Source organism: Pyrgilauda ruficollis, unplaced genomic scaffold (assembly GCF_017590135.1).
Source record: "Pyrgilauda ruficollis isolate IOZ18807 unplaced genomic scaffold, ASM1759013v1 scaffold24, whole genome shotgun sequence".
In the NCBI taxonomy this organism is placed as follows: domain Eukaryota; kingdom Metazoa; phylum Chordata; class Aves; order Passeriformes; family Passeridae; genus Pyrgilauda; species Pyrgilauda ruficollis.
Window position 1 is genome coordinate 17,855,796 of NW_024523648.1, and position 26,373 is coordinate 17,882,168.

Genomic DNA, 26,373 nt, shown 5'->3' on the forward strand with positions numbered 1-26,373 from the left:
CCCGCCCCGGCGCCCATTGGCGCGCGGCGCATCCCCGTTAGAGCTCGCGGCGCGGTCTCGCGATGCTGGGGCCGCCGCCGCCATATTGTCGCTCTATTTTGATTCGGAGCGCAGAGAGCGCGGGGGGAGGGGGCCGGGAGCGGCGCGCGGCCCCAGCGGCGGCTCCGGCTGAGCGGGAGCGGCGCCGCCACAGGCACCGCACGCACACCCTCGCACACCCCCAGCCACCCCGCCCGCCGCCGCGGCAGCACGGACCCCCCTGCCCTCCTTCCTCCTACTCCTCCTTCCTCCGCCTCCTCCCCCCGCGGAGCGGAACGGCGGCGGCGGGAGGCTGCGGAGAGGGTCGGGTCGGCGGGGTCCCCCTTGCCGGGCGGAGGCGGCGGCGGCGCTGGTGGCGGTAGTGGCGGCGGCTGCTGCCGTGGTGGTGGGGGAGGCGGCGGAGGAGGAGGAGGAGGAGGAGAAGCGGCAGCAGGGTAAGGCTGACCCCGCCGAGACGGGCCTGGTGGCGGCTCCCCGGGCCGGTTTCCTGGTCCCATCCCCGGGGGGCTGCAGGGAGAGGCGCGGGGGACCGGCAGGGGCGGGGACCCGGGGCTTCCGCGGCCGCTGAGCGCGCCCCAAGCTGTGCCAGGGTGAGGAAGACAGGGAAGGCCTGTGCGAGGGGAGGGAGCAGCCCCGGCACCCCGCTCGTGCCGGCGTGCTGGGGCGGGGTGGGAGAGCAGGGACGGGAAGGGATGGGAAGCCTCCGCGCAGCGGGGCGTTCAGAGAGAGATGGAAACTTATTTTCCTTCGCGAGTCGCTGGAGCTTCTCGACGCGGGGAGGGATCGGGGGGCTGCGGCTGCCCGGGGAGGGGCGGGAGCTGCCAGCGGGCTCGCCTGGCTGCGGGAGGGAGGGGGAGAGAGAGAAGGGAGAGGGAGGGGCTGGCCCGGCGCCTGGCAGGTGACAGGTGTGAGTGCGCTGGGCGAGTCTCCGCCATTTGAGGATGAGTACCCGAGTGTCTGAGGTGTGAGGTTTTGGTGCCCCGTGTCTTTGCGGGGGCTGGCTGGGCTCGATTCCATATATAGTATATTTGGGCCGTTGGTTTCCATTATTCGAGTCAATTTAGTTGTCGAGTAGAAATTCCTGAAATGGCTCTGATAAGAGGGGTTTTGCAGAGAGGAGATACATAGTGTTTCTCATTTTCTTCCCTTTTTCTGTTGTGTCCCTCTGAGGGACGTGGGAAGGCTCTGCGGAGGTGTGTAGTACTCTGTCTCATTCATTGGAAGGCTCGTATGAAGTCTGAATGATCGGTCCTGTTAGATGTAGGCAAGGCCTTCAGGGCAGAAACCTGGTGTTCTTTGTGCTGTGCCTGGTGGCTTGGCAAGGCCTGGCTTGTTCCCAAGACCTGTGGGTGTTTCTGTATTAATGATGGTAAGCACATATATAAAAAAGAAATTCCAAAGGGATACGTCTTAGCAAGGAGTGGGTTTCAGGTATGGTTTTCTAGTCATGAGTTTAGGATATCTTGATACAGACTTGATAAAGCAGTTTCTGAAGTTCACTTGCAGAATGCTGAAAATGGTGCTTCATATAATTTTCAATACTCTAACATATGCATTCTAAACATCAGCATAAGTCAGAGTCTTGGACTGTTCAAATTAGTTAATGTCACGATTTTATCCACCAAAATGGTGCTGTTTCTGCACTACTTTATAAGCAGGGCTAATGATGCTGTAGCAATAGCATTACATTCAGTACTAGCCACAATTTGCTGAAATCAGGAATAATTTTCAGCTTAGCTATTGATTTGCCAGATAATTAGGCATTTGTGTTTCACATACAAATTTCAGTTATTTGTTCTTTGCCTATACTGTTGTAACTGTATTCTGATACCTGCTTTTGGCAAGAGGGAAGTTCTTCCACTGGCACGTTAGGAGAGGCATGTCAGTGAGTGCTGCTCTCCATTTTAAATGAAAATTTCAGTCAGTTGTGATCAGTCAGACTGCGATCCACAGGTTAAACTTGGGTATTCTTAACTGTAGGTAGTACCTTGATTTGCGATGCAGCAGAATGAAGCCTCAATTGAGTCTCAATTTCTTGTAAAAACTGAGAAGACCTGGGTGGTTTTTCTCGTGTTGCTTCACAGGGGAGAGAGCCTCCAAAGGGGAGGAGGTAAGGAAGGTGGGTTGGGGGAGGTACTCAATCTGGGTCATCCCAGTTTTATGTTTAAGAGATACTTGATAAAACATCATCCCTATCATTACAATGTGGGGGCAGTGCCATCTTGCTGTGCTGTGCTATGCTACCTTTGCTTGTGCCAGCTTTTCAAGACTTTGTGAAATGCAAACCATTATCTTTCTCAATATAAGAGAAGTTAAATGGTTCTACTCTCTTCCTTTATGTCTGCTGATACAATAATAGAATTCTTGAAAATGGGCACTCTTCTTATGGCAGTGTCCTGGTAGAAATGTCTCTTTTCCAGCAGTGACAGAAGAGAAGAAGGTAATTGTTTTCTGCACCATGGCATTGCTTTGAAGGCCAAGGTCTTGGGTAGTTTTGTAATGGGTTTGGGTGTTATGTGTAACTAGTATGTTTTTTGAGTCTTGTAGAATTAAACCTGTCATCTGTTGAAGAGATTATTCTCAGAAAAAAAAAAATTGCTAGGTAGCTTAAAGAGCTATTGGCAAACCATTTCTTTGTGAGTGTATTTTGAAACATAAAACTATGATACTGTTCATCCTGTTGCAAGTATTGCCTCCTTATCATGATCTCCATGGTTGGAAACACTGGAAGAAATAAGTTGGTCAGACGTGACCTCAAGTTTGTGAAATGACTGTAAATTTAGGACTGCGGGATCAGGCTGATCTTTTCTGAACTGCTGCAAGCGGAATGCTGAACGATGTTACTGTTGGTGCTTTTACAGAAAACAGAACAAAAATTCCAGTGATTCAGAACTGGATTTTTTTAAAGCTGTATTCAAAACTCAAATATTTAAATGTTTGATGTGAAAGGTAACTTTTTTACCACGAATGTATACAGTGATTCAAGTTGGGTTTTTCTCATTTCATTGGTGTAGTAGGTTATCTCAGTTGGGCAAGTGTTTGCTTTCTGTTTCAAGGAGGAGAAATGCTGTTGGATGCTCTGAGGCACGTTGAACCCTTCCTTGCAACCTGGTCTGGTTTGGATTCCACATATTTAAATGCAACTGCAAAAGCAAGAAAGCTGTCAGATTGAATAATATTTTTTTATAAGTATTTCAATGTCATCAGGAGTTTTTCAGTATAGTAGTTCTTTCAGTTTCACCCTCACTTGAGAATGCTTACCAAAAAGTCACTGACATCAATATTGATGCTTTCCCTGACAGATGTTTTTGTAAACATTTATCCTAATTATAATAAAATTAGGGATTTATTTTTATTGAACTGATCAGCAAGTAAGACTCTCAATCAAGAAATTACTGCAAATGCTATACAGACATTTACTGAGTTTTCTGCCTTTAGGTGGTGTTCCTAGTAATTGGATTCTAGTGAAGCCAAGTGAAATGGCTTGACATAAGTAAAGTTAAAAGATCTGTGGGGTTTGTGTGTAGTATCACGATATTCTGGAAACACGACTACTGCTAAATGAACAGCATCACTTGGTATATTCTTGTTGCCAGAGGAGCAGTTAAGATATCGTTAAATGCATAATATTTTAGAATGTATTCTGTTTTTTTGTTGGTTGCAAGAAGTCAAGCATAATTTGTTAATGTGCTAAATAAATTGTAAGTTAATACCTAGTCATAGAATTTTACCAGAAAAATACTTTCTTTTTGTTTGAAATATGCATTCTACTCTTAGAAAAATGCTATGTGGAATCAATTTTTGTAGCAATGTGCAAAATGTGTAGCTCTTTTCTATTCTAAGCACAGATGAAGATCAGATTTCGCTGTCTTTAATGATGAGTGGTTTAAAACTCATTTAGATCCTGGTTGTACTATGCACAGAATTTAATTTTTCCATTATTTAAAAATCTGTGTTTCAGCGTGGATTTAAACCTTGTGCTCCCTTTAGTGTTTAAAAAAGCATTAACTTAGGAATACTCCATGGCAGAAGTGTAGGTTGTGTATATGAGTTTTTAAAAAATGATCACCCAAGCAACTAGGACTGTACACCTTTTAGTCATGATATTGTTAGTTTTGCTAGAATTTGCCAAAAATGGGACAAAGCCACTTTATATGCTCACTGCTTTGATGTTTAACTTAAGGTAGATTACCACTTAAATGCAAAGTATCCTATACTTGTTCCAGAATTAATCAAATCTAGTGGTATGTGGTGCTGGCTGGCTGGTCTTCTGGGGCTGCCAATGGAGGAGGCAGAATTCAACCTGCTTTTACTCTCATTGAAAACATGAATTCAAGTTACTTTTTTCTATAAAGCTGCCAATTTTCACAAAAGTTGTAGAACCCTTATTATCTGTGAGATTTCATATGTCCTTTAAAATGCGCTTGAAAATTATCCGAGGATGCAAGTAGTTATTAAAAGGACAAACAAAACACATAAATGCAATTTCTTTAAGAAGCCTTAGTTAAATGGACATGCTAGAAAATATTTTTTTTTCAGTTTGGGAGTTCAGAATCAGCTGTTCTCTTGTGGATAAAATGTTGAGATGCACTTATTTTCTGTAGGGGTTTTAAGAAATAGTTGCTGGTTTTGTATATTTGTGTAGTATATAAACTGTCTTTAATTTGCTTTTCTAAAGTCACATTTAATCTTGTGTCTCAGTAAATTTTGAGGTCATCAAAATTTTAGCAGAGAAATTAGTCAAGGGTCAAAGTGTGAAAGATTTTACATTATAATAATGTTGAACAAAAGTTAAACTTGTTGAAGTTGATGGCTTCATTAAGATCATCTCTTTAGGGGAAAGTTTGCATGAATTTAGCAGTTACCTGTACTTAGCTGCCAGTTGTCTGTGGGGTAAGAACCAGGTATGAAGTGCTGTACTCTTTTCTCTAGTCAGTAGTTAGAGGACGTGAGAGGTTAAGTATATTGTGGCCAGTGCTTGGAAGAGAGTGGTAAGATAATAGGCGTCTGGGATAGAGGTGGAATGTGACTAATTGGAGCACAAGGGCATGGCTGAGACAGAGAGAAAGTCTGTGAGAAACGGGACTATATTGCTTTTGCACTTTCTGGGACAGAACCCTGAAGAAAAATCACATTAAAATAGGTTCTTAAGAAGATGAATACTGAAAAAAAAAAAAAAAAAAAAAAAAAGAGGTTTGGTGATATTATTGGTTCCACTCATTACAGAGCCTCTTGAGCTGTGGCTGCTCTTGTGTTTGTGTGGGTCTGATTCAACAGGAGTGCCCAGACTGGCACAGTGTGTGAAGCAGCACGGGGCAAGAATGTACATGAGTAAGGGAGGAGTTACGTAAGTGTGTAAGACATACATGTTTTTCTCAAAATACACCATCAAAAACATTATTTTATTGCTACATCATGTATAGTTGCAGTTTCTGTAGATAATGTGACATGTTGGTTGCATGCTGGTAGTATAATTCAGTCGTGTCTCTGTGGGCTGTTGCATGCAATGGTACGTGTGGTGTACTCCCAGGTCTGACTGATTTATTTGTGAAGGTGAGCCATGGTAGTATCAAATTGTTTTAGTGAGCCTGAAATTGTTTGCTTTTTAATATGGATTTATTACAGAATAAAGATTTTATGGAGTTTTTTAGTCTAGAAATAAGTATTTGCCTGGTACATCTCTATTTTGTCCGCAATGCTAGTAGAAGTGGATAAGAAATCACTGGCAGATGGGAAATACTCTTTAACAGCAACTGTTTCATTTTATTTGCTGCAGCCTGTCTTTATTTTTCAAGAATATGCTTTCCTGTTATCAGGTGTTTTCATAAGTGACTTGTAGAAAGATCAAGCATAAATATGTTGAGGGAGTAACTCTTAGAGACTGTCAAAGCTAGGGCTTTAGAATGCATTTTTCAAAGGAAATTGCACTGTGTGTAAAAATCTCTTGCTGATCCATCGGTTTATTAGTGTATTCTCAGAATGTCTTTTTTTGAAGGGTAAATGAGACAGGTTTAGTAAAGTAACTAAAAAAATACAGTAAGTTTCAAAACTTAACTACGCCACAGACATTGGTTACTGATCTGATGCCTCAGAAACTGTGAGTGACATGTACATTCAGATAAATCATCTCTTTTCTTGAAGCTGTTTGGGTTCTGGAAATTTGTTTTGTACTGAAGGCTAGAAATGCAGAAAAGTCTTTCCATGTGTAAGTCCTAAGCCTGATTTCCCCAGGTAGAAAAAAATAAACTGTTTCATCTATATATAGGGGGAAAAAGCACACAGTTAAAGAAATATTTAAGTTGTACAGTGTGGTCTGTACTTGCATCTTTTTTTCGATTCATGTTGCGTTTAAACTCTTAAGAGCTGAAGTCTGCCCTCCCTGCATCTGTGCTGTGCTACACATCTCTTTGCAGTACTCTCCTGTCTTTTTACAGCATTCACTAGTTTTTTGGGTTTTGTGTTTATTTTTTTCTTTACTCTTTGAAATATCTGTGTCATGCAGAATTTATCTCCTCCAGCCACTCTACTGACATCCTATCATATTTGTAGGTGACCTAGGAAAGAGGAAATGTGGTCATTCATATCCTCTCCATTTACCTTGCCTTGGCATGCTGATCTATACTTTATAGCTGAAGCATTAGTGCCCTCTTGTTTATACATGACTTTGCCATTCTTTTTGTGCTAATATTTCTTAAGAGACCCATTCAGCACTTGTCATTTCATTCCTGTTTTGTCTCTTCTTCACAGTATCTTTGCTAAGTTTGCCCCTGCTTCATTTAGGCTTTCCTGAGAGAATGATAGGAAAAAAAAAAAAATCGAGTTCTGTACATGGATTTCTTTCTATTCATTCAGCTGGTTCAAACCGCAACTTTTTATCTGTTGAACAAGCATTTGTTTTTCAAGGGGAATAGTAGGTTATCTTTCTTAAAGAGTCTTCTCAAGTCTGGAGCCTTAAGCCTGAGAATAGACAATCTCCAGGGGTTCAGCAAAAGTGTGCTTGAGAAGGCATTTTAGGTTGATAAGTACAAAGCAGTAAAAAATCTGATGTCTTGCTCTTTTTTTTAAATTTTTTTTTTATTTTAGTACTACTTGTACTTTAGTACTACTTTAGTTGTCTTTGGTAAATGGGGATAAGATTATTTTGTATGTAAAAAGTTGTGTATTTAAAACTGTCTTACTGTAATAACTGCCAGGACCAGATTATTATATTGTATTGACTAGAGTTTAATGTGTATTAGGCCCTTTTGTGCAAGGCAGTGTATAAATATTTATTAAATAAGTCAGTCCTAGAAGAGTTTACAGTCCCATGAATAATAAATTTGTTTACCTAGGTACATATATTGGATTAGACAAAGACATTTAGCAAAGTATTTTTATCTTTCATTTATTAGGCCTGTTAGTTCTCCAGTAATTGTTCCAGTATTTAAAAATTAATTAAAACTGTCTTTGATAGCTGTACTTCATTTAGTGATGTTTTGACATTACTTTTAACATTTGCCTGGAAAATTCATAGAAGAAGTATGAAATTGTTTGAGTTAGACCCTCACTAGCTTGTGTTCATTGGTAGCCGCTTAGGGTAGAGGTTGGTGTATCAAAGCTGAGAGTTGAAGGTTATCAGAGTGGATCACATCTGTGACACGCTTGAGGCTTCACTCTGTATGAGAACTTCTTATTTCTTCAGAAAATTAGTTGAATACAAGGAAAATTTGACCACAAGCAATTTCTTAAAAATACATTTAATTTTGTTCTGTATCTGAGTTAATACTTAGTATGAACGTATATGTAAAAAAAGTTGCTAAAGGATCAGTTTTTGTGCCTCTACAAGAAGCATATGTTGATCTTTCTTTTCCATGCATAAAGTGCAACGCTTTTTTTCTTCCTCTTCCACAATATCTGGTGAAGGAGAGTAAAATAAATTGTAAGCAGCAGGTGAAAGGTGTCATTTGAATTGTGGAAATTCCTGTTCTTTCCAGTCTCTTGTATTAAGGTTCAGAGAAAATACCCATTATTTGTTTCTTCTTTTCCCCTGCATGGGGCTAAAAACCCCTGTGGTTTCCAAATCAAAAGGAAAATATAGTTTCTGCTAGTAGTGCTTTCATACACATACTGTGGAGGAAAAGTATCAGTTTGACTGTTCTGGTGATATTGGTTTTGTCAAAGCTGGGAAAGGTACCGGCTTGGCTGCATGATTTTAGATGGATGAAAGTGTCATCCTTCCATGGTGCAGCAGTCTGCATACAGAGATTGCTGATGTAGTTACATGTGCGGAATGGTGTTATTTTTCTGGAAGAGCTGCAACGTTAAGTAGTTTTGGTTTATTGATACAAAAATAGGCCTTAGCTGCCATGAAAGGAATGCTTTCATTATTTTGTCAGTATACTCCATACATTAATTACTACTGAAGTAATATAAAAAAAGCATTTGAGAGAAGAGGTTTAGAGCAAAAAATGGAAGAACACAAGTGTTTGTGAGCATGAGGGGCCATTGATATTTTGCTGTGACTGAACAGGAAAATTGCTTTCACTGACACAAGCAGCTAGTCCCTTGTTCTGGTCTCATCTGTGAGCCAGGGCAGTTTCTGTATGGGTGGTTGGATAATTAACCAGATTGCTGTTAAACTTAGGTGATCTTGTGGGCTGAGACTAAGCCCTGGGTGCTGAGGAGCTGCTGGATCAGTCTGGTAGCCTCCTGTAACTTCACACTGTGGGGTTTGTTTTGTGCTACGTCAGTGACAGGGCATGGACTTGCCATCCTTTCCTCTGAGTTCACTGATGTGGCTTTAGTAGGAGCCCACAAATAGGTTTTTCTGCAAAATTGAGATATGGTAGAAAAACTGAAAGAATAGGTACATAGAAGAAATAAGAGTTAATTAAGCTGGTATTGTGGATAATGAAAACCCCTCATGAAGCTGTAGACCTGAGAATGGTCCTATGACAGAGAAGAAAGAAGAGCAGCTCAAGGAATCGTCCTTACGCACTGTGGCACTGCAGCTGTTCACAGAGTGACCAACTGAAATACTGAAATGGTGTAAATTAAAAGCTAGCCCTTCAAAAAGTAGAACTAACTTCATTAGTTGAACTAATTTAATTGGTTGAACTAAGTTCACCACAGAACCCATGTATGTGGATTCTACCACTAAAATCTTCACTAGTGATCTACCTGGATGAAAGGTGGTAACAGTAATTTTTTTCCTCTTATCTGGACATAATTGAGGAGTCTTAAATGCTTTCAATATCTGTATTTTAATTAGCTTTAAGTGATGGTGCCTGTAAGAATCCTAGCAGTCTTCTCTTTGTCTATAAGAAATAGTTTTTTTTAGGGTTTTTGATCTTTAAATGCTGTAGTCCAGTTTCACAGTGCAGTAGGAAATTCAGGACCCACTGAAACTAATCAAAGTGTGGCTAATAGGTGAGTGTAAGCGCAATGAGTTATGTAAACTATGGAAAGAGAAAGATTGAGAGAAAAGTTGCAGCACTTGTTGACTCTTGAGGAAAAATGTGGCTAAATTAGGATAGCAAAACAGATGTTTTGTAATGATGTTCATGTTTGACCTGTGGTCTACAAGGGAGCATTATTTGTAGCCTAGAGTTGCAGCCTTTTATAACCTTTAATGGTTATAAAACTAGCGAATGTCTTAAATTATAATCTGCTATTTAAACATATTAATGAATACAAAGCTTCATTTAAAGTTGAGTAAATTAATACTAGTGTGTAGGTGTTCTCTTTCTTTCAGTTGCAGATTTTGAATGGACTTTGGAACTCAGCAGTAGTTGCTAACCTGGCCTGCATGTTCAGATTCCTGGCTGGCAGATACCAATAACTTCTTCAAGCTAAAGCTTAGGCTGTGATTTCTTCCATGTTTTCTTGGTTGTGTTTGTTATATTGGTTTTGTTGGATTTCTTAGAGGTTTTGGTTGCCAGTAGTATTACTGTGACAAGAGAGCATCTTAAAGTACCACCTAATGGAGTTAGCAGAGCTGATGAAGCTACAGACTTCCTTCCTGTTGGAACCAGCCAAAAGAACAGGCCAAACTGAAGCTTATGTTTCTTCAGTGCAGAGCCAGGGGCAGCTTTCTGGAAGGTTTTTTTCCACTCCCCATCAATGAGGGGGGAAATTCTTGTCAATGCAAATGAGATTGAGACCTGCAACTTGCCTCAGCATAATATAGTTTGAGAGGAATACATCATCTAGAAAAATATTCAGTTATAATAGCATGGGATCTTACTAGTTAAAAGAAATTTGTCTTTATGTTTGACATTTTTAAGAGTCTTGGACAAAACAGTATTTCAGCATTGTGTCTGTGTGACTTCAAGCTGCTGCCTGTTTGTGATAAGGGCAAGTCATCACCTTACACTGTCATGTCAGTGAATGCTGCAGAATGCCTGCAGTGACTATGCAGACTGTCAAAATTCACTGGTTTCAAAAGCCCTTTCTCATTTTATGTTTTACTATTGCCACCTTCTCTGGCTGTTGTAGCTTTGTTTTCTGGTATATATGGATTGACTGGGATTTTAAATTGATTTAGGAGAAGCCTAGCAGTGCAGTTTTATGAACTTAAGAATTTTTTGTCACTCCTTTATCATCCTTTCTGAACCTCTTGTTAAAATGTAATTAGAAGAAATAGTACTTTTCTATTAATTTATGGGGGAAACAGTGGTGATATCACAAAAATAAAGAGAATGATAGGTGTGTTTTTTTTTTTTTTTTTTTTTTTTGTTTTTTTTTTTTGTTTTGTTTTTTTGTTTTGTTTTTTTTTTTTTTTTAAATACCTTGGTTCTTGCCAGTTCCTCTGAAAAGTCCCCATCTGCATTTTTTAATTATGCCTGCCTGCAAAGAATGCTGCCTATAACCTGTGACTTATTATTTTTGCAGGACAAGCATTAGAAAATTGGGATGAGTAAAAATTGAATTCTTGTGAAATACAGAGCTAAATAGTTACAAATCCTTTGCTGCTTTATCTGTGTGACACTGTTCATTTTATCTTTCAAAAGTTGGTCTACTTCTATTAACAGGCCTCTTATCTTTGTTGCAAATGCAAGAAATGTATTAGTATGTTGAAGCTGTGGAGAGATATCTGGACTAGCAGAGTTACTTTTTCACCATGCTCTTGTTTAATATTTATTTTCATAAAATGGGTTCTCTGCTTTCTTTAATTTCCTGAAAATACACAATCTCTGGCTATATCTCTGGTTAGAAGATAAACATGGAGGTTTAACAGTTCTTCTTAATTGTATGTACTTTTTAAATTTTCCTCCTTTTTTTCCTTAATAAAAGGCTATCAGCTGATATCAATATCCAGAAAATATATCCAGACAATATCCAGAAAACACAGTGGGAAGTCAAAATCTGAGTAGAAATTGTTTATTTCTGCACTTCTCTTCTGCTTCTCTGTCCACAGTTTACAGAGAGGGCTTGGAATAGGGATCATGCAAGGACAAAATCTTCGTTGCAAGTCCTCTGGATTTTTTATGTGAATTTTAGTCTTGTGTAAAACTTACTGCTGCTGTTGGACTCTTTTTCTTCCCAAGTGATGTGAAAAAGTGGAAGACGTTACAAGGCTGAAAGCTCTTTACTCACCTGGTGCCATGAGTCATCTTTTCTATTCTTTCTGTGCTTTCCTGTTACTTTTCCTTGTCCGCCTTTTTCAGAGCAGGTTACTTAGTTAATTTTTTTCCTTTTGAGTAGCTAGTTGTCTTGTTAGTATGTATCTGTTGTCAGGGTTCTTGTGAGGAATTTTAGTTTAAGGAAGGAAAAAGGTAGATGATAGGTTACTTTGTAAAAGGGTTATTGATTGCCTTTTAAAGGTTGTAACAGCAGGAAACAATAGGTACTGGGAAGCTGTGAATGCTGGAGACATTTCAGCTCTTTCTGACTTTCCTCTCCCCTTTCCTAGTTAATCCCCTTCCCTCGAATCTTGTGTGGAGTAAAATGCAGAAAAAAAGATCAGTGGTGTTAGTTCCTTACATAACAGCGAGTGCAGTGATCACATTTTCCTTTCCTTAACAAAAGGATGGAGAACAACTAGCACTCTTGTCTTCCTTGAAGACACTTCATAGTGAAACATGGGGAGCCTACAAAAATAGCAATTTTTAAAATTAGATATTATCAGTTTCTTGATGGGAAATCTGTATCTTATTCTTGAAGAAGATAAGTATGGGAAGCTAACTGGGAGCTAGAGGAGTAGCTGCTTAGATATCTATCTGTTACTTTACTTGTGCATCAGATAGAGCCTTGGAAGAACAGCAACAAGAAAACCAAATTGTATGGGCACCACCATGAGTATTTCTATTTGACTCTTGCCTGTCAGTGTCTGTTACCTCATCTTAGTGTTGGTGGAGGTTATTGGATGGATTTTTGTTTATTTTCTACTACTAAGAATTTGGCAGAAAATAAGTGGAAACTAGAGGCTTCCTCCCAAATATTGCAGTGGTGCTCTTGGGTTTGTCCTTTTATGTGTTGGTTTGGGAACTAATAGAGAAGAAAGAGAAAACAACAACTAGTTTTCCATGACCACACTTCACCCTTTCTTTTCCCCCTTTTTCCTGGCAGCTGTCAAAAGTCCTCCACTATTACCCCAGGGATTTCTGCCAGTGTAGTTTCACAGGTGAAGATAACTGCAGATACAAAGTAAAGCTTTGTTAGCCTAAAAAACTGTGGCAGCCCAGCTGTGAGTCTCTTCCTCGTCTTTGTATCTAAGGATCTCAATTGACCTTCTAGAGGAGAGGATTGTCAGAAATCGGGAGTTCTGTGGCCATTGTTTTGCTTATGGTACTGTGTTAAATAGCTAAAGGTCTTTTCTTCCCTTACTCTTGGTGGGAGGTTCTCTCTTGGAGTTGTCCTACCAATCTTTCCAAAACTTCTCTGCTGCCTGTCAAGTTCAGGTGCTGTGTTTTGACAGAGTTGTTTCCAATTACAGCTGCTATCAATTGAAGGAAGTGGTTTGCTGTTATTTACCCTTTGTAATAGCTTCTCTAGACCTTGTATGTTTCCTCCTTCAGCTTATCCTACAGGCCTACATTGTTGCTTGTTTGTAACAGCTGCCAGAAGCAGCTTTGTGCGATTGGGCTAGGTTTTTAACGTTTTCGATGTTTATTGTAGTGCTAGGATAATGTAAAATCAGAAAACTCTGATTTAGTGTTTAGTAGAACCTTGATTTTTCTCCCCCCATCCAAGATTGTCCTTGGGAGATGTAAGGGTGTGATTTGTAGATCAGTGTAAGTTGGCTCTGCTTCTTTCCCTGTGTTCACCCTGACATTCATCTGACTCAAAGCTAAACTAGCAGAAAATTAGGACAACATTATTCCCTGTTCTGGTTTTGCTCCATGAAGTGGCTTGCCGGACAATCAGATGAGTGCCAGAATTGGGCACTCACAGGAGGGGAGGGAGAGGGGGAATGCATGCCTGGGAACAGGAGGAATGACAGTGGCAGTATTGAATTGTTTTGGAACAGCATTTTAAGGAGTGGCTGAAATACTCAGCCTTACTGTCATTAAAATATTATGGGTAAAGGATATGTTGGTAAACAAGTGAAGTCCTTGATTAAGATGAAAAAGGAATTTATTTTTTTGACAGTCTGGCTTCCAGTAGGTATTTACACAAATACTGGATTTACTAGTGGCACCTCTCCCATCAATTAAATAAATTGTTTGAGTTTTGTAAAAGGTGGAAGAATGGAAAAGAAAATACTGAGCCAGCCCAGAAGTAAAGGAAAGTATTCAATCAGTCCAGAAGTAAAAGTGTGTGAGACACAATCCTCTGTGCTCCTTGATCAGGAGACAGTACCATGAGGGTTGCTGGGAAATTAAATCAAGTCTCAAAGTTCATGAAATAAACTGAGATGTTTCTCAAGGCGACTCACGCAATGTAAACGAGAAGGAAGTAGAAGTTGCCCTTTAGTTACTTGGTTTATCTTTAGGGAACAGGAGGGAAGTTGAAGCTCATGGTACTTGTCTGCTTAGTTATCTAACTTCATGTTCCTTGGCCCAGCTGCTTCAGACCTTTCATTCTGCTTGCATCTGTTTCTGTGGGAATTAGGACCACAGGGCTTTCTAAGCAGTACCCAGTGTCTGATAGTGGGCACACATTTTACTGTTTCGACTCTTCGGCAGTGACAGGTGATGTCATTATACTATGGAAAGTGCAAGTGTTTTCAAAATGATTGGTGTACTTCCAAAGAGTGGGTGGATTTTTTTTCTTTGCTCATTAGCCTCTTTCCACCTACCCACCTCTATGGAGTGGGAGTTAACCATAAAAGATTTCACCATTTTGGAGTGTGCACTACAGGGTATTAGTGGTCATGCCAGAGGAGAGTGAAAGAGTTGCATTTGATGGTTCCTTGAGGCTTGTCCTACTGTCCCAGTTTCACATGTAATTGCAAAAACTTTAAAGCATGCCAAAATGAAAAAATGAGAGTTTATTTTGGATTAGAAGCCTAGCAAGAAAAATTCAAGGAATTTTCTTTAATAATTGTAGTCATTTTCTCAGGAAAATATGGGTGAAATGAAATACAGCAATGCGCAAAACTGAAGATCTGTTCTGTTCGATCATCAAGCATATCTTTTAATTGTATGTTTGGTTATTGCTGTATCTTTGAGCTTGCTGTTCTCAAAAGATGACCCCTATGAATAAACTCTTGGGTGGAAATGTCCCCAAATCCTTAAAATAACCAAAACTGTTTGCCTCTGTTAGAACAAATCTGGTTTATATTTCATTAAAATGAGAGAAGCTCATGACTGATTGCATTAGCCAATCATTATCTACGCAATCAAAATTTTTACCTTAGCAAACACCATGATTTTCTTTCACTTCTGCCTTTGAGCTTGGTAAAATTTTACACCGTGACACATATAAATTTTAGTATACTGACTTTGTTTCCTGGATTGAAGTGTAGTTATGAGTGTTTTGAAATGGTTGTTATCTGTAATCAAACATTTTAATTGAAGATGCTCTTGAGCAAAAAGAAGTATGGTCTGTGGGGATCGTGTTAAGACAAACAAGAGACTATTTTCTTTGAAAAACTTGAGAACCTAATTTTCTGCCTGGATATTCTGAATAAACTGGTTTTCCATTAGGCTTAAATAATTCATTGAATCTCTTCATTGAATTTCTTCACATTTTAAATGAATTAAAGGAATTGGTAGTTTCTTGACACCAATAATTTAACTTTTTTTTTTTTTTTTTTTTTTTTTTAAGAAGCCCATACCTAGTAAAAATATCTGCAGTAAATAAACACACAACATCACATAATTCAGTGTAGTTGGACATTTTCTGTTTTAATAAGAGTCATAGGACAAGAAAAAAGGCCCAGGGACAATTACTTCTCCAATTTTTTTTTTTTTTTTTTTTTTTTTTTTTTTTTTTAAGAAGCCAAATTTGCACAGATGTTCATAAGGGAGAAGTTTTTTTTATTTCTTTCATTTTTCTTCAGCTGTTAGGGAGAGTGATGTTGTAAGTATCTTTGCTTTGTTAAGGGACTGTGATTATAACGTTCAGGTATTTGGTTTTTATCTTTAATGTCATGCATAAAAAGCAGGCATTTGCTTTTATTTGAGCAAATAGCAAGTGAGGAACATGAGTCTGTGTGTGCATGGGGAAGTGTTCTCTGATAATCTGTTCTGAATTTTTTACTCCTCTTTTCTTGGTCCGGCTCATGTGTGATTACTTTTTTCCTTGACAAAAAAGGGACTTTCTTGTTTCTATTATCCCCGACATGCAAAATGCCTCATACAGCTTCATGCAGGTAGCAGTTTTCTCTTGGCATCTTGGAATTAAAGAATGAAATTTTAGATGTTGACAATTACTGATATTAGAGGGGGGAGAGCCTGAGCTTTGAGTCTTACTATGCTGGGTCTTGAGGTAGATAAAAGTTTTTTATCAGAGCAGCCAGTAAAACTTACCTTTCAAGAGCAGATGAAATTGCCAAGTACTGGCTCAGCAAGTCATTGTAGGCAGGCACATGGACTTTTATGTTGTGAATGCTGTGGTTTGATACAGTACTTGGTAGGATTTGTAGCAATATAATTTAAAGGAATTCAACAGAGGGTAGTCAAAGCCTGTTTCTAGTAGGCATTATTGACTCTTCTGTCCCTCTCCAAAGATCTGCTGTTTAAACTGGGTGTCTGCTATAAGAGATTTTTTTCTCATTAGTGGGTTGTTTCTCAGGACCTTTCTCCTCCTTTCTTTCTTCACCTGAGTGTTCTACAAGGGAATCTGCACTGTGTTCTTTCTATACCTGTTTTAGCATTTTCTTCCAGCCTACAGTGCCAGACCTATTTCACACTACCTCTTTACCTGGTTTGGTCTTGCTGACTGTGGGAAGATTGCTTTTTAACAGATGAGAGATGAGACAAGAAGGAATATAGAGTAATTAAAGTTGTGGTTTCTGAATATATTTTATTGTTCACTGGTAGAATGTGCATGAAGAAATGACAGAATAAGTAGGAGAAGAAACTGTCTGCCAACTCCAGTGGTTTTGCAATGAGCTGCATGGTGCTTGCCCAGTACTGAAGTTAGAATTTCAATATTTTAAACCACAATCTTCTGTCCTTCAAGACTGAAGAACATAGCTGACATAACTTTTGATTATTTTGAATTAAACAAAGTGAAAGAAAGGAAAAGAAATTGTACTGATAAGAATTTCTTTCTTTCTTTGACTTTCTTCTGAAGTCTTCCAGAAAACCAGAGCCCATTTATATGTGGTCATCTATATTGATGACTGCTTCTTACTTTTAAAAATGAAATTCCAAAGACTTCCACTAAGCTTCATGCTGCTGACAATTACAAATTAATCTAAAATGACATTTGTTATAAAGTTAAAAATGTAAAACTACCCAATGGAATGTTTGGTGTTCTGAAGGGCTCTCACAATTGAGTGAAGAAGTACCAATCTAAGCTAATGCATAGCTGTGGCACTCTGGAAGTTGTCTTTATGAATTACCAGATACCTTTACAACTCAGTTACTTTGTTCATGCTTCATGCCTTACTTTACTTGCAACTTCAGGAGACTTAATTCAAATTTGAAGGAATTTAGTGGACAGATGAATTGGTTTTCTGCTCTTTTACCTGACTGATGGCTATTAGCATAGTTGCTAACAATGGAGTAGTTTGTTTCAACTCCTTGGAGATTCATTGAAAGATTGAAATCAAATATGTATGATCTTTACTTCATATTAATGTAGTACTTCAGACTATATTTTCATTGCAAAGGGATGCAAGACCAAGAATTCTAGAAGGTGCCTAAAATCAGCTAAGAGTTTTATTTTCAAAGCCCAAGTGTCTTTAAACGTGTGTGTGAAAATGGTGTAGTTGAGAAATAACTTTTTTATGGTTTCTGTAAGCAATATTGACGTGGTCAGTTTTGTTGATGATAACAATAGGTGGCTTTATTTATAACAAGCATCATGCTAGTTTGGCTTTGAGAGTGCAGCAGTCATTCTGCTTGTTCCTGTGACTGGAAATAATACAGTGCCAGTCTAAGAATTTCCTCCTGTTAACAAAAGAAGTGTATCTTCCCCTACCACGTGGCCTTGTATTGGCACTTCTCAGGTACCTCTTCTAACCAGCTCCATTTGCTACAGACAAAGTCAGGCTGCCAGATAATCACTTTCTGATCCCCTAGCAAATGGACTTCCCCATTTGATAAAAAATGATGCAGAAGATCCAGGGAAGTTTTTGTGATGGAGAAAGGAGAGTAAAGCTGTTCCGGCAGGTGGCAGCACCAACCTGTTGAGCCGGGCTGACTTGGAGGTGTGAGGGCACGGAAAAATGGCTGGTAAATGATAAATAGATGAAGAAACTTCACTGAAGGTAGCTTGCTAGCTTTTAATACGTAATAGCCTGTTAAACGATTTTTCTCAGACCTTTGCACAAGATGTGATGAAGGACACTTGTCAAAGGAGCTCTGGAGTGGTGTTTAGAAAGGAGCCCCTCTGAGTGACAGCAGGCTGCTGGTGTTTGCTCAGCTATTCGTAGGATATTCTGAGAAGGTAGACTGGTTTAGGTCCGTCTGTGTTACTGTAATGGTAGTGAGGTGTATGTAAGAGGAAATGTGTTTTTAAATAAACTGTTTACTTTTTGTGGAAGGTAAATGGGTAGTACATGTCTTGGATAATATAATCAAAATTCATGACTCTGTATCACAGTAATACAGGACCAGGTAAGGTGCTAAAGCGAGTACCTAAGTAAAGTATATTTGTGGGCTCCCACAGGATACAGTATGACCATGATTTTATCAGAATTTATACTGTAACAGTAGTGCAGTGAAACTTGAGCCCTGAAGAGGTGTGTTCAGACCAGCTGAGAAGCCAGACTGCTGTCTCAAAACTTCAGTGTAGTGTTTCCTTCATGATGTGAGCTACTGTAGTTATACCGCAGGATGATCAGTAGTCTGGGATCATATGGGCAAGGTCTGACAAGTGCACTGCTTATCATTCTTTTGTGTCTCTTAATTGCTGAGGAAGTGCATGCTTCTGGCTAGTTTTTATTTAAATAGATTTGGAAGTGCACAACCTTAACTCCTGGGAGAGGATAAGCAATAGAGCAAGAGACAAAGGGCAGAAACTGATGTAGAGGAAGTTCCACCTGAACATGAGGAAGAACTTCACTGTGAGGGTAACTGAGCACTGGAACCCAGGGAGGTTGTGGCGTCTCCCTCCTGGTGTTATTCAAAACCTATCTGGACACCATCCTGTGCCGTGTGCTCTAGGATGATCCTGCCTGAGCAGGGAGGTTGGACCACATGACACAGTGGTCCCTTCTGACATGACTGATCCTGTGCTAAGTTGTATTCAGGTGAGAGAGGAATTCCATCTTAAACTTAATTAAGCCTGTTGGTGTTTGACACTATAGTCATTCCTGCTTGACATCTGTTCTTGGTTTTTTGTGGGTTTTTGGTGTTTTTTTTTTAATTAGTCCAGAGTCAGCAGGATTTCATGTATTATTGTTACTGGGTTGCCATATTGTAATATCTGTTGGGAGGTAAATAAAGAGTCAAAATACTAAACAAGGCTTGTTCCTCATGACCCATTTCTAAGAAGTACCCTGCCCAACCATGGCTGGATAGAGTACAGTGGGTACTTGGTGTTAAACATTCTTCCAAATCAGTATTATAAGGCTTGTTCTTCAATTACAGTGTTTCTTAGCAAAAATTCTGAACTGTACCTTGAATTAAATCTGATGATAAACATTTGGAGTTAACAGGTAAAAAAAATACATTTTATTCTTTATTCTCTAAGTTAATAGTGTTAACAATGTCTCATTGCTTTGAAGCATGTTCATAGAAAGAAGCTACAAAAGTTGGACGTAGCTGTTTGATACATTTTAAATTTAAATGTTTGAAATTATAAATTTAATTGACTTTCTGATATGTGTTCAGGGACTTGCCTAAGTGTGCAGTATATGTGTGTGAATCAGATATAAAATGAATGTTCCTAGAATTAGTGGTTTTTCCCTTTAAGAAAAAGTAAAAGCATGCTTGCTTTCAATATTAATTGCAATACTCTCAAAAATTGTGCTGTAACCAGCAGGAAGTGGAAGGTTGTGTGCCAGGGATGGTTCTTTTGAATGTGGTAGAGACACATGTGTGCTCTGTGTGTGTGTGGCGTATGGCTCCATCCCATGCTGACATGATCTAAACCAGCTTCTATCAGGAAGCTTTATCCATGTAGTTTGTAAACCTGAGTATTTGTATGCCAGTGGCTTGTGCCCAAGATAGAAAGTGCTTATATCGATAGAGCACGGCCAATAAGGTTTCATCCCTTTTTATGGCCTTGTAGACATCTTTTTGAATAAACTTGGAGTACAGTAGATCACTAACAGAAGGAAAGTCTTGTCCTATTGCTACTGAAGCTTAAAATCTTACCAAGGAGTGAGGGTGTAGCCCTTACACAAATAGGATAGCCAGTATCATGAGATGAGTTCTATTGTGTTAGTCTTGTTGCTGCATCAGAGCACAGAAAATTTTCGTCCATACAAAGGTGCTGTAAACAGTTGTTACCATCACAGGTAACAGTTTATTTCCCCCTCCTTTTCCGTTGCCTAGGATTTGTTAAGAGGACAAATGCAGTTACATTTTGCCCCTTTGTCTGAAGGGTGGAGATCCAAGATAAAATTTTGTGTGTGAGTGAGCAAGTGAAAGAAACAGAAAATTATAAAATACACTTCTTCCACAGACAGGAAATTATCATGGTGGGGGAATGGGGGCGAAGCAGTTTGAAGCTTCTGTTTTAAATGAGTTTCTAAGTGAATTTCTTGTAACCCTTGCATTGAATTTCTTCAAAAGTAGATGGAAACCTCCTTTTTATTTCTTTTTTTTTTTTAAACATGCTTGTGAGGTAGTAGTTAGTATTCCCTTTTATTCTGTGGTAGTTGGATAAAGCACTTAATCACGGAATGCCAAAACGTTTAAAGACCAAGAGTGTAGTTTCATGAGCATTTCTTTCCATGTGAGCACTGGCATGGGCTGCCCTGACCTTAACTTCTTATTCCTGCCTTGCCCTTCAGTTGTGCTGGTGTAACTAGTTAATGTGCCAGGTGGCTTTGCAGCAAAGCAGATTGTGGAATTTACCATCAGAAAAAATATTATTTTTAACCTGGATCAATTCCCTGACCGGCCTCACTGCTCAGCTGCACAAACAGTTGTGCCAGCACAGCTGAGGAATGAGGACTGCTTAAGCTGGTACTGTAGTGGAAAAAGTGTTGTGAAACTATAGCTTAATCTGTGTATTCTAGGTACAGTTGTACTGTGCTGGCAAAATATTCTTCACATAGATGCAGTTTTTATTAGCACAGTGTGACTGTGGAATGGAGAAAATTATAATTGTGGGTTTTGCTCTGATATATCGATGTTGTCAAAATATGTCTATAAAACCTGTCTTGACAGTTCTGTGTGAAATTTGTTATTGTTTATATAAACTCATTTGAACTACTATGGATCATTAGACAATTGAAGAACTGTAAAATTAAGACATCCTCTGCTTTTTTTATGCCATCTGCTTGGAGTATAATGCTGAGTTGCTTCCATCTTCAACAACACTGGTGTTCCTGCAGTTCATTCAGCCTTTATTTTTGAAGATGAGAGCAACAGAAAGTCTTAGAAGAAATGAAATTCACAGTTTTTTAGTAGATGCCATAAGAAACGTAAAGATCTGAAGAACAGATTTTAGATTTCAGGAGACAATATGCTAAGAATAATAATTTGTTAATAATTTCTTCTTATGTAGCTGTGGGTCTTTGCTGAATCTTTGTAGCTATGGGTCCCCTTGGGAAAGAGAGCATAAAAATGCTTTCATTCTTTGTCCTGAAACTTTGGCTCTCCTGTTGCTTGTCAAATGTCCTGTACACAGACAATTCAATTCTTTAATTTAATTTCTGATTGGATTTTTAAATAATTTTAAATGTCAGCTTCACTTCTCAGTCTCATGTTATAAATGGGTGGGGGGAAGGCAAGTATTTTCACTTACTTGAACTAGTTAGAATTTTGTGATGCTTTCTTTTTAAATTTTGTATTTCTGCATATTGGCATGCATAGTATACAGTATAGAATAAAAGAGCTGATAATTACATTTCTGTGTATACAGGTATTGTTCTGCTGATGTAGGCTTCCTTCAGTCATGTGTGCCTAACAGTATATTTCTAGGATTTAAAAAAAAAAAAAAAAGCTGCAGTATTTCATGGTTTTTACTCTCTAAATTGGCAAATATCTAAGCTCTTGTGGCTATAAAACAGTTTCATTTGTTTCATTTGGTAATGAGTCTTTGTAACGGTTTCTATCCAATTCCATTTACAGATATCCTTCTGGAGTGGACTTAAATACATGCACAATGAGAAGTCTTAGGTTTTGAAACAAACTAGTATTCTAAATGCTTTTGTTCAGCATTACTTATCATATAATGTTAAAGTTGAGCAATTACAAATCAATTGAGAAATCAAAGCTAATGTTACAGTAGAAATTTGTGCTTTGTGTATTCCTTTAAGAGTTCACTATCCTTATGGCAACAACTGCAAAGAGCTTTTTCTAATTATGCAAAGTTTAAGGTTTCATTAAAGTGGGGGGTGGGGGGGGGGGGGAAGCAGCTCCTAAACTTCTACATTTTGTGGCTTGGAAAGGAAGCACAAATCTGCTCTTTGTAGACAGTTTTTTTTTGCTGTTTGTAGCTTTCCTGTGCACTGAAGAGAAATTTTAATATAAGGGTAAGCTTACTGATCTGTGCAAGGGTGAAATTGTTCCAGTCACTGATATTTGAGAAAATTATGCAGTAGCTGGGAAGCTGTAAAGACAACTCATGCAGAATTTCCTCTGATGTTGGAAAAAGGAATATGGGCAATACGTTTCACTGTAATTAATAGTGGTTTCCTTTGCTGAATCTATAGGAAATACATTTCTAACATGTTGTTTGTAATGGATTTTTCTTTATGGAATTTTAAGTTACAGGAAGAGCTGGTTTTTGTATATCTTATAAATTGAGATACAAGGAATACTTTTCTTAAAAGGCACATTACATATATTGTAGAGTTTTAAGTAATTAATTGTTAGAATTCCTCATTCTAAATTCATATGACTGAAACACAGTGTTCACAGAAGGTTTTGTTGTTCTAGACTATGTTGTTTTGTTCCTGAAAGATACAAGGCCTCTCAGGTTGGTGGTATTTGTGGCATTGGTGGCATTTAGGGTTCTTTGACTGAGCTATGAATCCTGTTAGGACTCATTGCTATAAAAAGGGATTGCTTTTACTATAGCTGAAACAATTAAGGAAATGAAAATATTTCAGAATATATTTTAGCATCGTGAAGTTAAATTACTCTAGATTTATTAATTTATTTATTTTTTACACCCTGTGTTGTATTATGACAAACTCAGTGCATTCTTTGGAAGACCGAAATCAGTCATGCATTCTAAATGTTTCTAACTCTCATTGATATAAAAGAGCACAGTATGGTCAAAATTTTTTCTGTGATATCTTGAAAATTTGTCCCAGTGTGTTTCAGTTGGTTACTGTCACACCTGAACTGCTGTATCTGTCATCTGTGCCTCTCAGTGAAAGGGTTAAGATGTCTTGGTCAGTGCCATTAAAACTACTGCATAATAATAGTGGGGGAGAGGCCTCCTCAGTGGTTCAGTCACTGAGGGAACTGCTTTTTCAAGATGTGCAGAAGAGTACCCTGACAGTGTCAAAATGAGGATACAACATTTCCAGTGACAGATCACTGCAATATTTTACAGCTTAAACATAGCTTTTAGGGTAATGTAGAATGACATTCAGGCTTTTGTTTTGAGGACTTCTTGTGTAATGACCAAAAGGGATTTTATGACAGTCTTTAGACTAATCTATGGACCCTCTGGAAGATCTGTAGGATAAGAGGAAGCCAGAGCATTTCAACTATTTTTAATCTTCTTTTTTATTTCCACATCAGGAATTAACTATACCACCTCATTTAAAATAACTAACCATTTATTTGCAACATGGTGGTAACTTCTGTTTTATGGAAAGTGTAGCAGTTTCCATTCCTTGTTGGTTAGAAGCAGCTTTTCAGAGCAGTGAGGGGAAAATGAAGTTCAGAAGTCCATCTTAAAACATTTGGTTTTGGTTTGGATTTTTTTTTTTCCCTTAGTTTCATAATGACTGGTGCCAGTAGCAACTCATAGTAGCCCTTTTTGATACCTATGTGCTTTTCCACTTGCAAGGGTTACTGTTCTCGTAGCCAATAGATGGCCATCCTGCATTTTTTCAGAAAGGCAGAGCAAGATCTGCCAGCTGTGGTGACATGGGAAGATTTGGAACTTGACAATTTTTTCTGAACATAAGTATATGATATTGAAAAAACTTTTCCACTGTCTATATTGGCATCAAAACTTTCCTGCTGTGCAAATAACGTTAGCAGTGGCTTTGATTTTTGGCATTAAGAAGTTTGGCATTTTAAAATTTCAGTTTCAAATATTTAAATGTGTTCTCTGTGATGTCTAGAGAGGACATGTGTCTGGGCTAAAAAGAAATAAGTCTTACTCAAATGGAACCAAATTCCACCGAGGTATGTAAGCATCTAGTTAGTGGAGAGGGATCTAAAGGTCTGGAAAAAAAGTGTTGGGACTCACAGAAGCTAGTGATTAAGGATTTGCATGGGGCCAAACAGTAACAGACAAATACTTGGCGCAGATGTTTGAATTTAATTTGGACTCAGTGTCACAAATTGCACTGAGGTCTATAATTTTTCCTGTTGCTCTTCCTCCTAGCTTATTCAAATCCATAACTTTAATTTCTCTGTGTTTTTCCCCACTTCAGTTCTTACATAGGCAGGTATCAAATCTGAATGGCTTTCTGTGTTCTGTGGAAGAGGGAGATGTGGGAGATGTATGTATTATACATGTAAAAGCAGAGAAGTATTTCTGTACCAGTTATTGTATATGCTTAGATACCTAGCTTTACTTGATTTATAATAAAACTGCTGGTGCAAAATCACTGTAAAAGCATGAAGTTAATTAACCTTGTTTTTAAAAAAGCTTCTTTCAAACAGCAGCTGTGAATGGGCTTCTCAATATGTGCTTTCTCAATAAGTCAGCTTGTCGAAGGATAAGCAAAAGGGCTTTTCGAAGTGAACATAAGAAATAGCATAGGCAGCATGCTGTAGGGTGTGTTTATTCTTTCTCTTCAGCACTTGTGAGTTTCCATCTGACAGCCTTGAGCCTGCCATTGGAAGAAATGCTGACAACTGGGAGCAACTTCAGCTGAGGGAAATAAGATGGTTAGCCACATAAGTGGAGAGGCTGAGGAGCCTCAGCATGCTTAATGTGGGGAAGAGAGTTCTAAAGATGGACTGATGTACAGAATTACAGGCAAGATGGAGCAGGAATGGCTTTCTCAGGTAGCAAACAAAATGGCAAGTAATAGATTGCAACAAGGGAAATCCCAATTGGATGTAAAGGATAAGTTGCTCTTAGTGGGTGTGATTAATCAGTGGAGGAGATTTTCCAGAAACCTAGTGGAATCTCCATCCTTAGGATTTTTCAGAATTTGACTGTCCAAGGCCTTGTGCACCTGGTTTAAACCTGAAGTCCTGCTTTCAGTAGTGTTTGGAGCTGTTGACCTCTGTCAGTACCTTCCAACCTGAGTTTATCAGCAATTCTATGAAGGTAGAGTTGGTTTTTATTACAGAGTATTCAAGAGTCATAGGCCCAAGTTTAGAAAACATTCTAGATCAATACTGTTTTATCTGGGATGCTGTTGGAAGTGCTTTGAGACAGAGCAGCCTTAGATTATATAGTTACAGCATTTTTGAAGCTCCATGAATTTAGATTACTGCTTCTTAAAATCTGCTTTTACATGTTTCTTAGAAATGCTTTTGTTTTGTTTTTTGGTTTTTCTTAGGCAGTCGCTACTCTTCTGCACCTGTTCTGGGTGTAGAATTGATTTAATATGTACTCTCATAGGATTATAATAGGAGTGGGATATAAAAATGATCCAATCATAGCACTGATCCCATGCTGGCTATTGAAATAACAGTATATGGCCCATAACTCACTGGTCCAATTCAGCTTTTGGTGTAGCCATGCTTACAGGGTCTGTAATTCAGATTCTTAATTACAGTTCTTGGAAAGCAGGTGTAATTTATGTCAGCCTAGTTCATTATTACTTTCAGTTTTGCAGTAAAGTCTTTGTTTTCAGAATAAGGCATTTTCAGGCTTTCTGCTTGATGGGGTCTTCCAGTCTGCTGGATGTGATACAGTTGAATGTATCCAAGATGGTTTGAGCTTATACAGCAGCTCATCTCTGCTGAAACACAAAGAGAAATCCAACAAAAAAGAAAGGTGTTGTCTTCTAATAGATTGTTCTCCTGAATTTCTCACAAAGAAGAGGTGGACAAATATCATGGCCAGAGCAAGAAAGAGGGCAGAATTGCAGGGTCTAAGAGCAGAGTGGCGAGAAAGGCAAGGTATGCTGAAGATTTTGGTCTGTTCAGCTTTCTCATGTAGTTTCACCCTAAATCTGTAAGCACTTCATTACTAAAGGAGCATGCAAGGCTGACTGTTGCTGCCACACAGTTAACTTGCATCTCATAGTCTTTTCGTAGGGGAAGATTCATGTGATAATCTTATCCTCACAGTGAGTGAGAATAGTGATTGAGGACTTGTGGTCTTCAGGGAAGCTAAAGGAGCCAGCTCTGGGCTTTCCTGACTAAGGCGGCTTCTTCACTGGCCTTGTGCCACAGGAGGCAGCTGACAGATCTGATAGTCTGAGTTCTGGAGCTTCACTATTTGCATCTGGAACTTTACCCCTGATTTGAAAAGGCTTATAGAGATTTCAGACAGATATCTTGAAAGGGGTTTTTTTTCTACTTTTTT

The 26,373-nt window shown here is 38.8% G+C and overlaps 2 protein-coding genes across 5 annotated transcripts in view; one reads left to right on the forward strand and one right to left on the reverse strand.

Annotated features, from left to right (window-relative positions):
* Positions 1-66: 66 nt before the first annotated feature.
* TAB2 (TGF-beta activated kinase 1 (MAP3K7) binding protein 2) overlaps positions 67-26,373 on the forward strand; it is a 75,994-nt gene continuing 49,687 nt past the window's right edge. For all 4 annotated transcript variants that reach the window (XM_041469765.1, XM_041469767.1, XM_041469766.1 and 1 more), the window contains exon 1: positions 67-473. The gene's annotated coding sequence lies outside the window, so the exon portion shown is untranslated. The remainder of the gene's footprint in view (positions 474-26,373) is intronic.
* On the reverse strand, positions 94-1,086 carry LOC121354957 (putative protein TPRXL). Its single transcript, XM_041470054.1, has one exon. The coding sequence runs from the start codon at positions 1,084-1,086 to the stop codon at positions 94-96; it is 993 nt and encodes a 330-aa protein (XP_041325988.1).